Here is a 12,990-nt window from a genome sequence, read left to right on the forward strand (position 1 = left end):
TACATGCAACTGTGCCTGGCAACTTTAAGTATTTCATTTATTAATTTGTGTGCATCTATGCGTGTGGTAGTGTATGTCTCAAGGCTGCTCTTAGGTGGAGGTCAGAGAACAGCTTGCAAAAGTTGGTTCTCTCCTACCATCATGGAAAAAAAAAGAGGTGGGATTTGCCCCAGCGGTGGTGGCCTACGCATTTAATCCCAGCACTCTGGAGGCAGAGGCCTCGAATCTCTGTGAGTTCAAGGTAAGACTGGTCTGGTCTACAAAGCTAGTTCCAGGACAGATAGGACTGATAAACAGAAAAACCCTGTCTGGAAAAACCAAAAAATAAATAAAGAAATGGGATTCAGGTGTCAGCAGGTGCCATTTTTCCCTCAGCTGAGTCTATCACCGACCTTTGTGTTAGGTAGGGTTGGGTGCTTATTCACGCCTCTACTGCCTTTTATAGCTAGTAAAAATTTGTCAGAAAGCCAGGTGTGTTGGCACAAGCCTTTAATCCCAGCACTTGGGAGGCAGAGACAGGTTTCTGAGTTCAAGGCCAGCCTGGTGTGTGGAGCAAGTACCAGGACAGCCAGGGCTACACAGAGAAACCCTTTCTTGAAACAAACAAAAAACACAAGAACCAAGCCAAAACAACAGTAAAAAGAGACGGAGGAACTGAAGAGAAGAGTCAATAGTTAGAACACTTACTGCTCTTACAGAGGACCCCACCTTGACTCGCAGCACCCAGGGATTGCAGCACACAACTGCCTGTAACTCTGGCTCCAGGGGAATTCATGCCTACACTCACATAAACAGACACATGCACATACAACTTTACACATGGGTCAGCATCCACATCTTGTCTTTGGTAGTAGTAAGCAGCCCTGGCCACATGGGCTGCAGTCTGGGCTAGAATCTTAGGGCGCCGATGGGGTGAACCACATAGTCAGCAATGACTTCTATTTGCCGTTCTGGAAACTTCTGGAACAGAATAAGGGGCTCCTGTTAGCATGATGGGAGTCACGACTGTTCCACGAAGGCATAAGATGTGTATTAACATGGCCCTGGATCATAAGCCCATGGTTTAGTTTTTTGAGACAGGGTCAGAATGGCCTTGAACTTGCTATACATTTGCAAAGATGATAATCTTGCCTTTACCTCCCTACTGCTAGGATTCTCCATTAAAAGCCATATTTCAAGGGAAAACATAACTTTAACCTCTATTAAAAAAGAAATCAGGGGGGCTGGAGAGATGGCTCAGTGGTTAAGAGCATTGCCTGCTCTTCCAAAGGTCCTGAGTTCAATTCCCAGCAACCACATGGTGGCTCACAACCATCTGTAATGAGGTCTGGTGCCCTCTTTTGGCCTGCAGGCATATACACAGACAGAATATTGTATACATAATAAATAAATAAATAAATAAATAAATAAATAAATATTTGTTTAAAAAAAAAAGAGAGAAAAGAAGGCTTGACAGACCTTGCTTAATAAACAGACCTAGCATAATAAACTGAGAATTTCTTTTTTTTTTTTTTCTGGGAAGTATATTTTATTTACATTTTTAAAATCTGTAACTAGTCTCTCTTCCTCCTTTCCTTCCCCAGAGAGTTGGGAAGGGAAAGAACGGGAACCTCAAAGACCTACCCCCCACATACAAAGACGCACCCCATGGCTCACACCAGCAAATCAAAGTGAAAGAAACGTGGGCCTCCTAAAGGGCCCCAGGGTTGGACAGGAGAGGGAGGGCCTGGTAAGGTGGGTTTCCAGGGAAGAAAAGGACAAGGAGTGGGCAGGTCAGCTGAAGGGATTGGAAAGTAGTCCAACGCCCTCCCCTCCTTTTCCCTCTGCACCCTGCACCTCTGCTGGGGGAAGAGAGGGCAGGGGTCTCCCTTTATCCCCTCAACACCAGACACCATGCCAGAGCCGCAGCTAACGGTCAGGTCTCTGGACACAAAACACTTTCGCTTTGTGGTCTCCTGATGTTGTCACCACCAGGGAGGCATCTTTGCTGAGGGCAAAGTCCAAGATCTCAGCAGTGTGGCCCCGCTAGTCAGTAAGCAGGCGGCCAGTCCGGGCATCCCAGAGACGAACAATGCCATCCAGGCTACAGGTGTATACCACAGCAGTGCCAGCCTCCCACAACAGCTGAACAATGCCCGACTGGTGCTGACACTGGTGCTGGAGTGTCTGCGTGGACAGGTCGTAGATGGCCAAGGTTCCATCCAGATAGCCAACAGCAGCCAGAGGCATCACACTGCAGAAGCCCAAGGACTCCACGGAGTTGGGCTCACTCTCCTCTCCCTCGCCCAGGCTGGGCTGGGAGGCGACTGTCTCAGGTCTGAACACACCCACCACCTTGCCAGTGGTAGCACTGACCAGCTTGGCCTGACAGTCCACAGAGCCAGTGAGGATTAGGCTGCCATCCTGGTTTATTTTCAAAAAATAACGTATCTTTGCTCACAGGACTTTCCTTCCTTTTTTGAAGGGAAGGTGTCTCATTAAGAAACCCAGGCTGGGGCTGGGCAATGATGGCGCGCACCTTGAATCCCAACTCTTGGAAGGAAGTGGCAGGTGGAGCTCTGAGATCAAGGTCAGCTTAGTCTATAAAGTGAGTTCCAGGACAAGGGCTGTCTCAAAAAAAAAAAAAAAAACCAAAAGAAATAAAGAGGGCGAGAGAGAGGAAAGGAGAGGGGAGGAGAGAAAGAAGGTAAGAGAGTGTGGGAGAGCAAAAGAGAACAAGAGAGAGAACAAGAGAGAAAAAAAGAGAGAATGAGGGAGAGCAAAAGAGGGAAAAAGTTAAAGAGAGAGAAACAAGAGAGAGAAGAGAACTAGAGAGACTAAGAGAGTGATAGCAAAAGGAAGAGAAAGAAAGAAGAAGAAAGAGAGCACCGGGCAGTGGTGCATGCCTTCAATTCCAGCACGTGGGAGGCAGAGACAGGTGGATCTCTGTGAGAAAGAGAGCAAGAGAGAGGGGGCTACGGCTTCTCTCACCCTATACTCCAGGCTCTTCAGCACTCCTCGCACACACCAGTCCAGAAGGCGTGTGGTCAAGTTTTTTACGGCAGTGCTCCTACTTTCCCATACCTGCATTATTTCCTTTCCAGACATCTCATTAAGTGCCTGACTAAAGCCTCTTGAAGGAGGAAGGGTTATTTTGGCTTGTGCTCGAGGGGACACTGTCCACCATCACAGGAAGGCGTGGTGCCCAGGGGTTCCACGGTGGCAGGAACACGAGGCTGCTCGTTCACATGTCAGTACCGCCTATATTCAGGGCCAGTCAGTGCTCCTGCCCACCAGTTAATCCGCTCTGGAAGATTTACACACACCCAAAAGTGGGCTCCCCTGGTGCTCTGGGCATTTTATGACCCATTCGAGTTTGGCAATTAAAATTAAGCATCACAGTGTCTTTCTGACTCATGCTTCTAGACATTCACTATAAACACTATAAAAAATAGGCAATTGTTGTAACAAGAATGAAATGTTTAATGTTTGTCTAATCGATAATCATATGGCCATTGTATGACTTAAGTTAGCCACTGTTTTTATTTCTACTTTACAGATGAGGACTGGAGATGTAACAAGGTTAAATATATTTTGGTGCATATAACTACAAGATAGGGAGCAAGGATTTGAACTTGAATTCTTTGAAGACTATAAGACTTAATACTATGTTAAATATAGATTATATTGTGTATATATCCTTTTTTACCCCCTTAAAACATCCTTTCCTGTACTACTGGACTGGCATCAAACATGCTTTGGAAATGGCCTTGACCAGTTCTGACCCTCCTGCCTCTACCTTCTAAGAGTTTAGATTACTAGCTTGCATGCAAAACACACCTGGCTCTTTTTTACATTATTAATTTTGAAGACAGATCTCACGTGGCCCATGCCTACCCAACTTAGGGAGGTTTTGTTGTGTTTGTCTGTTTGAGACACAGTTACTATGTTGCTCAGGCTAACCTTGAATACATGGCCCACATTTCTTAGCCTCTTTAGTGCTGGTATTATGAATATGTGCCCCTATAACTGGCTAATTGTGTGTACTGGCTAGTCGTATATCAATCTGATACACAAACCACAGTTATCTGAAAGGAGGGAACCTTAACTGAGAAGAACCTCCATAATATCCAGCTGTAAGGCATTTTCTTAACTAGTTATCGATGGGGGTGGGTCCAGCCCATTGTGGGTGGCTCCATCCATGGGCTGGTGGTCCTGGGTTCTATAAGAAAGGAGGTTGGGTAAGCCATAAGGAGCAAACCAGTACGCAGCACTCCTCCATGGCCTCGTCCTCAGCTTCTACCTCCAGTTTCCTGTCCTGCTCGAGGTCCTTCCCGTCCTGGCTTCTTTTCATGCTGAACAAAGCAATGTGGAAACGTAAGCTGAAAACCCATTCTGTCCCAACTTGGTTTTTGCTCCTGGCATTTCACTGAAAGCAATGGAAACCCTAACATTGTGTCACTGAAAACAAACCCCAAAACTTTTCTCTGTCCTCTTGAAAAATGTCTGAGCTGGGTGTGGTGGAACACAGATATTATTTCAGCACTCCAGAGGCTGAGCAGGGAAATCTGACGTCTGAGATCAGCCTGGGTTTCTTTCTTTCTCTCTCTTCTCTTTTTCTCTCTCTCACTCTCTCCTCCCTCTTCTCTGTTTCTCTCTTCTCTTTGTCTGTTTGTCTCTCTTTCTCTTCCTCTGTCCTTCCTGTCTGTGAGGATTCAGAGAGAAGGACTGTGCTGAGAACTGAGCTGGAGGACATTCACACTCTATTCTGACAAAGAATCTGGTTCTTGCTTTTGACCATATCCTGAAAGCTGAAGTGAGAATGAATTTAAAAATCAGTGGGCTAACGGTCAGCAGTGGGAGCACACGCCTTTAATCCCAGCACTCAGGAAGCAGAGGCAGGTGATATCGATGAGTTCGAAGCCAGCCTGGTCTATAATTTCAATTCCAGGACAACCAAGGCTGTGCAGAGAAACCCAGGCCCCCAAGGGACTATCTTTGCAGAGGATCTGTGTGTATCCTTTGTGGCTGAACGTGAGAAAAGAGCTTCTCAGTCAGCTATTTTCCAGAATGGTACCCCGATGTCTGTGTTCTCAGATACTCTCATATGGAATTGAAATTATAGACCAGGCTGGTCTCGAACTCACAGAGGTACACCTTCCTCTGCCTCTTCAGTGCTGGGATTAAAGGCGTGAGCCACCACGCACATCTTAGACATACAAATTTTATTTATTTACTTATTTATTTTTTACAAAAAAATATGTGTTTATTTATAAAAATAAAATGGAAAGAACTGGCAAAGAACAAGCCCTGGGATAGAGAAGTCGCTGTCAGTCAGTCAACAGACAATATGGACACAGCCAAGGGTAGGTGCCTAGTCCAAAGGTCAGAACTGACCGCGAGTTGCTGGTCTGTGTCTAGCAAGACAAGCATTAGAGCTGGATGTCGGGCTGTCCTGTGCCACCACCACCTCAGCACCGCACAGCCTCAGAGAAGCTACATGTCCTCCACACTCCACTTGTAGGCAAGCTCTTCCACAGCCTTCTTGCTGGCGAGCCTGGCAAAGCGCTTCTGTTCGAAGCCATTGGATCTGTCCACTCCATCCCAGCGGTAGCCAGGCCAGATACTGAATCTATTGGGAGGAGGGGCAGGACCATTATAGTGAGGCCTGGCTTTCTTGTGCTTGTTCTCCTCAGCCTCATTCTTCTTAATGAAGTTGGCCATCGGGTCCCCCTCTCTTTCTTGTTCTCTCAGCATCTGATCCAGATCTTCATCATTGATATAGTGGGCCAGAGGCTTCTGCATCTCCTTCATGGCATCTTCTACATTCTGCTGCTGTTGCCGGCTCTGAGCAAGCCCTTTGCCCCACTGGGCATAGAGCTCATCTCGTTCTGAGTCCTTCTCTGCTTTTCTCCTCTGCTCCAGGCGTTCCAGCTTCAAATTCCTCTTCCGACAAGACTCGTCTCGAAATACAGTTTCAGCGAATTCAAACTGAGCTCCAAGGGCTGTGGTGTCTTGGTCCTGTTTCTGAAGTTCCTGCTGCTCCCGCTGGACATCGGGCACCAGCCCAGTTTTTGCTCCAGAATACATGCGTGCAGTCTTTCTCCCGGGACGGGGACTCTTTCGAGGAGGAGAGAGATCTGAATCAGAAGATTTTGTCCTCTGTCTCCTCCGGGGAGGAGAGAGGTCAGAGTCAGAGCTCCGGCGCCTCTGTCTCTTCCGTGGCAGTGACAGATCTGAGTCAGAATCCTGGTGTCCTGGATTTTGTTTTTGACATGGAGGACAAAGGTCTGAATCAGAGGCTTTTTGGCAGACACCTTGAGGATCAAGCTGCCATTTCCACTGAGAAAAGTCATCAGAGTCCAGCCCACACTTGCTGACCTTGGAGAGTGACAAGTGAAAGGGTCCCAGCCCCCTCTGAAGTACAGTCTTGCTAGAGGATGCAACTTTACTACTCTTAGTTCTGGGCAGCTCCAAATCCGGGGAGTCATGACGGGCCCTCCTGAGAGGCTGTGGGTCTGAAGGGTCAAAAGTCCTCCTATGTGTGGCTAAGTCAGGGGAGCGGTTATGGACCCCTCTGGGGGGTGACACCCGAGACCCTTCTAGGAGGAGATGTGTCGGAGTCATGACGGAATCTCCTTGGGGGAAAGGGATCTGGGGTATAATGATGTGCCATCCTGGGAGGAGATGGATCTGGGGTGTCATGACAGGACCTACTGGGAGGAGATGGATCTGGGGTGTCATGATGGGCCCTCCTGGGAGGAGAGGGATCTGGGTTGTCATGATGGGCCCTCCTGGGAGGAGATGGATCTGGGGTGTCATGACGGGACCTCCTAGGAGAAGATGGATCTCGTTCATCATGATGGAAATGTCCATCTCCACTGTGGTCTTCCAGGAGCTTCCATTTGGCACTGGAGCGGAAGGCCTCCATCTGCTTTACCTCTTCTGGACGCTCATCCACAAACTCAGCCACCACAGGCAAATCTCCATCTTCTTCCTCCTCCTTTTCCGGCTTAGCAGTAGAGATAGCTGCCCAGCCCACATCATCATCAACAATCCGCAATTCCTTGCCAGTGGTGCCTCCCGGCTTTGGTCCATTTTTGTACCTCTTCCGAAGGGACTCTGAACCTCCTTCCTGGCCGGCATCTGCCCCAGACAAATAACGCTTCAGATATTCAGCCTTGGAGAGCGGTGGAGCTTCCACCATGACAACAATGAGGGAGAGTCTGACCTACAAATTTTTTTTGGGGGGGGGGGAGTTTACTTGTCTCTATTTCCAGAAGTTAAAAGAAAAAAAGCTCAATATACACACATATGTACAGACTTCAGCTCTGACACACTCACAGTGGTGGACGCCCTGGAGACGAGCTGGCCTCATTTCACAAAGGTTGAGACTTGACTGGGCTAGCTTAGTTCTTGAGACCCGGAAGTGCTGGCCAGCCTAAATCCACCCCTGGCTAAGACCATCTTCCCGCAGGACATGGGTGCTGGGCAGATGGGACATGGAGAACACCTCAGTCAGAGTCACAGGCCTGTGACTGCATCCATTGCAGAAGCCAGGCTGTCTTCTTGGCCTTTGAGCCGTTCACGGATCAGCACTGCGATGGCTCTCTGGGTCCGCTTTTCTAGCTTCTCCAGCTTCTTGGCCACATCTCTCTTGAGATCCCAATCAGGTTTCCGGGGTGCCAGGTTAGCCAGATCCACTTCCTCAATGACAGGCTCTGGCTTGGCAGCCTCTAGTTGCTCCTTCACCTTCTCTTCCACTGCAACTGGTTTGGCATGGGGGACCCTCCTCCTCTTCAGGTCCTCATCCTCCGGGACATAGTTGCGAAGCCTGAGACCCCTGTGCTTCCCATCTTCTTCCTCCTCTTCTCGGAGCTGCTTGGTCTGTGGCTCCCCATCGTCCCTGTCCTTGCGCCCGGTTTTCTCCCGGAGGGCCTTCAGCCGTTCTTTCCGCCGCAGCGCCTCCTCCTCGAGGCGGCCCACACCTGTGGCAGCAGCCGCCATCTTACCCGGGGCCCCGCCTTTTTTCTTGACCTACAAATTTTTATTTTTTTTTTTTTGAGCATTTGTTCCTTTTATTCACAAAACATAAGTCCCTCTGTTGAGACCCTTTATGATTTTACAGAGGACTTTGAGATACATCAATTATAAAACATGTCAAAAAGAAAACATCTTCAAAATATACAGATACAAAGAGGTCCTTTATACAGAGTTCTCTATAAAATCCATCAGTGTAAAAAGATGTCGGAAGAGAAGTAAGGCGTGTGCAGCTGTTATCAGGATCATCTCTGTCTCGGAGACTTTTCTCTCCTCCGGTCCTGGTTTCTCTTGGAGTCTCTAGAATGTTCAGAGTGTCTGCTAGACTTCTCCCATCGTCTCTCAGCACCATTCTGATACCTGTCATCATCACTCTTATGGCCCGAATGTCTTCTGCTCCTGTCCCTTGACTTGGAGCGATCTTTCCTCCTGACACTTTCACTGTCCTGACTCCGGGGTCTTTGCTTCTCATTTTCAGAAAAAGAATCTCTTCTCTCTCGTCGCTTCTTCTTTGGCTCACCATGCTTGTCTTGCAGCTCTCTGTGCGCGTCTTGGTCTCGGCCATTCCGAACTCTACTGTAACTATTTTCTTGGGAAGGAAGCCTTCTGTCCACCATGGGCTTTGCCACAGGATCCCTCCAGTCAGCATTTCGGGAGTCATGCGCTCTGTGTCTCTCAGACCTTGCTCCCTCAGACCTCCCTTCTTGGTGCCTTTGCTCCTCCCTTCCTTCTTCTCTCCTCCTGTCACGCGTCTGCTGGACCCTGGCTGCTTTCTCTACTTCTTCACTTTTGGTCTTCCCTTGTCTCTTCTTTCTTGTATCTTTAGCTGAGACGGAGCTCTGACTGCTGTCGGACGAGGAGCCGCCCCCTTCACTGGAGGAGTCTGAGCTGCTCTCGCTGCTGTCGGAATCTGAGTCAGAGGACGGAAGATGACGAGGTCAGGGCGGGTTTCTTTTGCTCGGCTTCTGGTTTCTGGGTCATGATGACCTTGGGTGTATTTTTCAGGTGCTCTCGCAGTTCATCCGTTAAACCTCCAAGACCTATGGAGGTGAAGAAGTTGATGGCGAAGCGGGTATTCCGTGGGTTGTCTCGAGGTAACAGTCCTTCAAAAAATGGCTGCAGAGTTTCATCCTTTAACCTCGCGTTCAGTTTAGGAAGACCCATGTATTCACACAGTTCCTGGAAAAAGATTTTGACGAAAATTCTACTAGACGATGTAGTGGTTTCTTCACTGAGCTTTATACATTCAAGAACACTCCATGGAAGTGAATCAGTGTATAGAAGGTGAGCAAACATCTTAGCAACATTTCTCAATTTGTTTGTTTCTAAGCGATGGATGGTATCGTACTGTTCTTTGAATATACTTTCAAATGATTCCATGTATTCTTTTTTCAGCATGCAAAACCGCCCAGCTAACAAGCCGAAAAATTTTTCATAGGTCCTTTGCTGGGCACAGCAATCAAGTATCATGTTGCAGAGTTCTTTTGTTTGGCTCTCAGCGAACTCCATCTTCAGCAACTTGTGCGCACATTCTTCAAAATCTAAACTTGACTGAATAGCAAGATATATTGTACGGCGAAATGAGACTAGATTGATTTCTGTTTTGTCATGAATAGTTACTTTTTGTCCTTCCTCCTCCTCTTCTCCTTCTTCATCCTCCTCTTCCTCCTCCTCGTCTTCACTACTTCCAGCTTCTTGGTCTGTGTTTGAATCACTGTCTCCTTCATCAAGAATTTCCTTTTTAATAGCTTTGTACTTCTCTTCATTCTCCATAAAATTAGGATCCATCTTGAAAACATTAAGAACATCTTCTGGATTGTAGTCATCCTCCAAGGGGAGCATGTGGGTAAACTGATCATCCTCTTCCACTAAATCAAGCCCGTCCAGAATAACAGGGTGGTCCTTGAATCCGTCCTTCCGTACAGCAAACATCACTTCAATCATGTACTGAACTCTTTTGTCAATCTCAGACTCATGCAGGATGTTTCGCAGGCGTTCAAAGATAGCATTGATGCCTCTTGGTGACACCTGGGTTAATTTGAGGCCACACTCCTTGAGAAAGCCGATAGCTACCTCGACGCTGTCATCTGTTGGTCTCTCCAGCAGCAAGGTGAGCATCTCTAGGCACAGAACCTCATGTGCCACATTTTGGTTAATAAGATGTGCCACAAATTTAGAAGCAGTCAGGCAAAGTTGCTTATCATTCCTTCGATATCCTTTCCGGAAATTAAGAATTAGTCTCTTGAGGATTAATTCTCCAATCTGTGGGAATTTTGAGTTGATTATTGCCACCAAAGCTGCATAGACATGAGTGAAGATTGGAGACGCACTCTGCGCCTGCAGAACAGACCTGGACAGCAGGCCTCTCCCTCGGACTATGTTTTCTTGAAGGAGCTCTTGGATAATAATACTTATGTTGGAGATGTTGACCTTGTTAATGAGACCATTGATTGATTTCTTCAGGGCCTCCCAGCTCATCCTCTGGTAGGCTAAGCTGTTCTTATCTGTGATCTGCTCCTGCATCATCCTGAGTTTTGCGGGAGGAATATATGCTCCCCCTGTTCGGGTGAGCAGTGGATCCTGCTCATCCTTCTTCTTCTTCATGGGAGGTTCTTCCTGAGTAGAACTGTGGGTTACAGTTCGTTCTGGGCTCCTTCTTCCAGGAGATGGGGATTTCCGGGACCTTTTCCGATCCACATCTCTTTCTCTTTCTCTGCGTTTTTCTCGGTCCCTTCGTGACTCCACGCCGTCATCGTAAGAATACCCTCTTCTTGAACGCTCATGGTCTGACCGGCTGTAATCAGAGTAATCTCTATCCCGGGGGGACCTTTCTTGTTCTGCATGTCTGTCTTCTGGGGAGGAGTTCCGGTGGTATGAATTGTGGCTCTCCCTTCTGTCATGACCAGAGGAATGTTTCACGTGGGCCATACTACTTTTTATTTGCAAGTGTCAGGTGACCAAATAAACTCGACTCCTCCGGTTGGTTCAAGACACACGCACTCAATGGTCTGATTTCCTTGACAGTTTCCTTTTGCTGTCTCCACGCATCACCTAAAGCGCCACCGTGCCGCCGCCCGACCTACAAATTTTTAAAAGTTCAATATAGTGCAATGCAAATAATACAAGACACTGTCTCAAAAAGAATAAATTTTAAAATAAAATCATTATTTTTGATGAGATTCTCATGTCTAGAGTTTCTTTGGTATTTGACAAATACTTTTTCTGAGTATTGTATTTTCTTACACTCTTAAATTTTGTTTTGCTTTTTATTTTTTGAGTCAGGGTCTCCTGGTCAATGAAGACCAGGATGCCTTCCAACTCACAGAGATACGCCTGTCTTGGCCTCCTAAATATTAGGATTAAAGATGTTCACCCCTCAAGCCCTGGCTCAAAACTTTTCTAAATGGCCAGGCGGTGGTGGCGCACGCCTTTAATCCCAGCACTCGGGAGGTAGAGGCAGGCGTATCTCTGGGAGTTCGAGACCAGCCTGGTCTACAAGAGCTACTTCCAGGACAGGCACCAAAGCTACAGAGAAACCCTGTCTCAAAAAACCAAAAAAAAAAAAAAACAAAAACAAAAAACAAAAAAAAACTTTTCTAAATGAAAATTTTCAGTCTTTTTCTTAAGTCTGTTGCTAACATAAGAGTTATTTGGCATCTGTATGCCAAGAAAACACAGAGCCGTCCGGCTAATAAACAGCAAACCAATACGCAAGCCAAGCCTGCAGATTCGCAGACTTTCTGCTGTTCCACTCCAAAGAATATTTCTATCCTACACTAATGTCGCAAAAGCACTGTGGGAACTTTTAAAAGAGTTTAATTACACAAGTCATGGGTTTAAAGTAGAAAAGAATGTATAGGAAACATTTAGTTTATTTAAGAAAAAAGAAAGGCTGGAGGTGGTGGCACACACCTTTAATCCCAGCACTCGGGAGGCAGAGGCAGGCAGATCTCTGTGAATTTGATGCTTGCCTGGGCAACAAAGTGAGTTCTAGGATAGCTAGGACTGTTACAAAGAGAAATACTGTCTCAAAAACCAAAGAATAAAAACAAAAAGAAAAAAGGTTTTGAGTTTTGTCTGTTTTTTAAGATAACTCAATTTCAGAGAAACTGAGAAGCCTGCTGTAACCATACAGGCTGGGCTGCTAAGGATGAGGAGGTGTAGAGAATCTGGAGTAAGCCTCAATAAACTGTAGCACAATAAAGAAAAACACAGACACAGATATTGGGGTTCAACATGACCACCAGAAAAGCAAAGCAGCTAGCCACTACCACATACCTGTCAGTCCTAGAAGAGCAATCCTGCCTCCAGACTCCTCAGAATGAGACTGGCTGAGAGCTGTCTCCCTCCTGTTTTATAGTCCTCTCTAGGGCAGGGATTAAGGGCGTGTACCACTACTGATTGGTTTCTATGGCAAACTAGTCTGGCTACTTGGATTAAAGGTGTGTGATGCCACTGTCTGGTCAGTGAGGCTACCAGGGTGATTGTTTTACACTCTGATCTTTAGGCAAGCTTTATTTACTGAAATATAAATGAAATATCATTACACTAAGCAGTCTGACAGTGTGACTGCTTAGATCTAGTGCCCACCAGGGTACCACACACTCCTCTGCGATCTCATCAATACTGCCTCAGACCAGCATCTGAACCCATTCTACTCACCACAATGGGGAAATCATTGCTTTCCAAGTTCACCTGAACTTGGAGTCAAACGTGTATCTATACATGCCAGAAATCAGAGGCAGAGGTCACAGAAAGCAGTGAGGTGAGAAGGAAATGTCCAGCAGAATCCATCTCATGTGGGTGAAGAAATGCAAAAAGCACACCAGGGAGAGCCAAGCCACTTTATTTTAAATTAGCTGAGGAGCAGGAATGGCTGGACAGCGAGATGCCTCGGGAAAGAGGTCACATAGCGGAGGGGTGAGAAGACCGCCCCAGATGGACGCTTCATCTAGCTCATCCTTCTTACAA

At 46.9% G+C, this 12,990-nt stretch overlaps 3 protein-coding genes across 3 annotated transcripts; all 3 read right to left on the reverse strand.

Annotated features, from left to right (window-relative positions):
- Positions 1–5,475: 5,475 nt before the first annotated feature.
- On the reverse strand, positions 5,476–7,186 carry LOC130884470 (BUD13 homolog). The gene is given in 2 exon segments (XM_057785583.1): positions 5,476–6,577; positions 6,579–7,186. Coding segments are annotated over 2 exon segments (1,710 nt in total).
- Positions 7,187–7,503: 317 nt separating this feature from the next.
- On the reverse strand, positions 7,504–8,004 carry LOC130884328 (coiled-coil domain-containing protein 12-like). The gene has a single exon (XM_057785435.1). It carries the CDS (start codon positions 7,984–7,986, stop codon positions 7,504–7,506), a length of 483 nt encoding a protein of 160 aa, XP_057641418.1. The 5' UTR covers positions 7,987–8,004.
- A 51-nt stretch (positions 8,005–8,055) lies between these two features.
- Positions 8,056–11,085, reverse strand: LOC130883654 (pre-mRNA-splicing factor CWC22 homolog). The gene is given in 2 exon segments (XM_057784299.1): positions 8,056–8,943; positions 8,945–11,085. Coding segments are annotated over 2 exon segments (2,682 nt in total). The 5' UTR covers positions 10,948–11,085; the 3' UTR covers positions 8,056–8,264.
- Positions 11,086–12,990: the final 1,905 nt, after the last annotated feature.

The sequence above is a fragment of the Chionomys nivalis genome, chromosome 11 (genome assembly GCF_950005125.1).
Source record: "Chionomys nivalis chromosome 11, mChiNiv1.1, whole genome shotgun sequence".
Lineage (NCBI taxonomy): Eukaryota > Metazoa > Chordata > Mammalia > Rodentia > Cricetidae > Chionomys > Chionomys nivalis.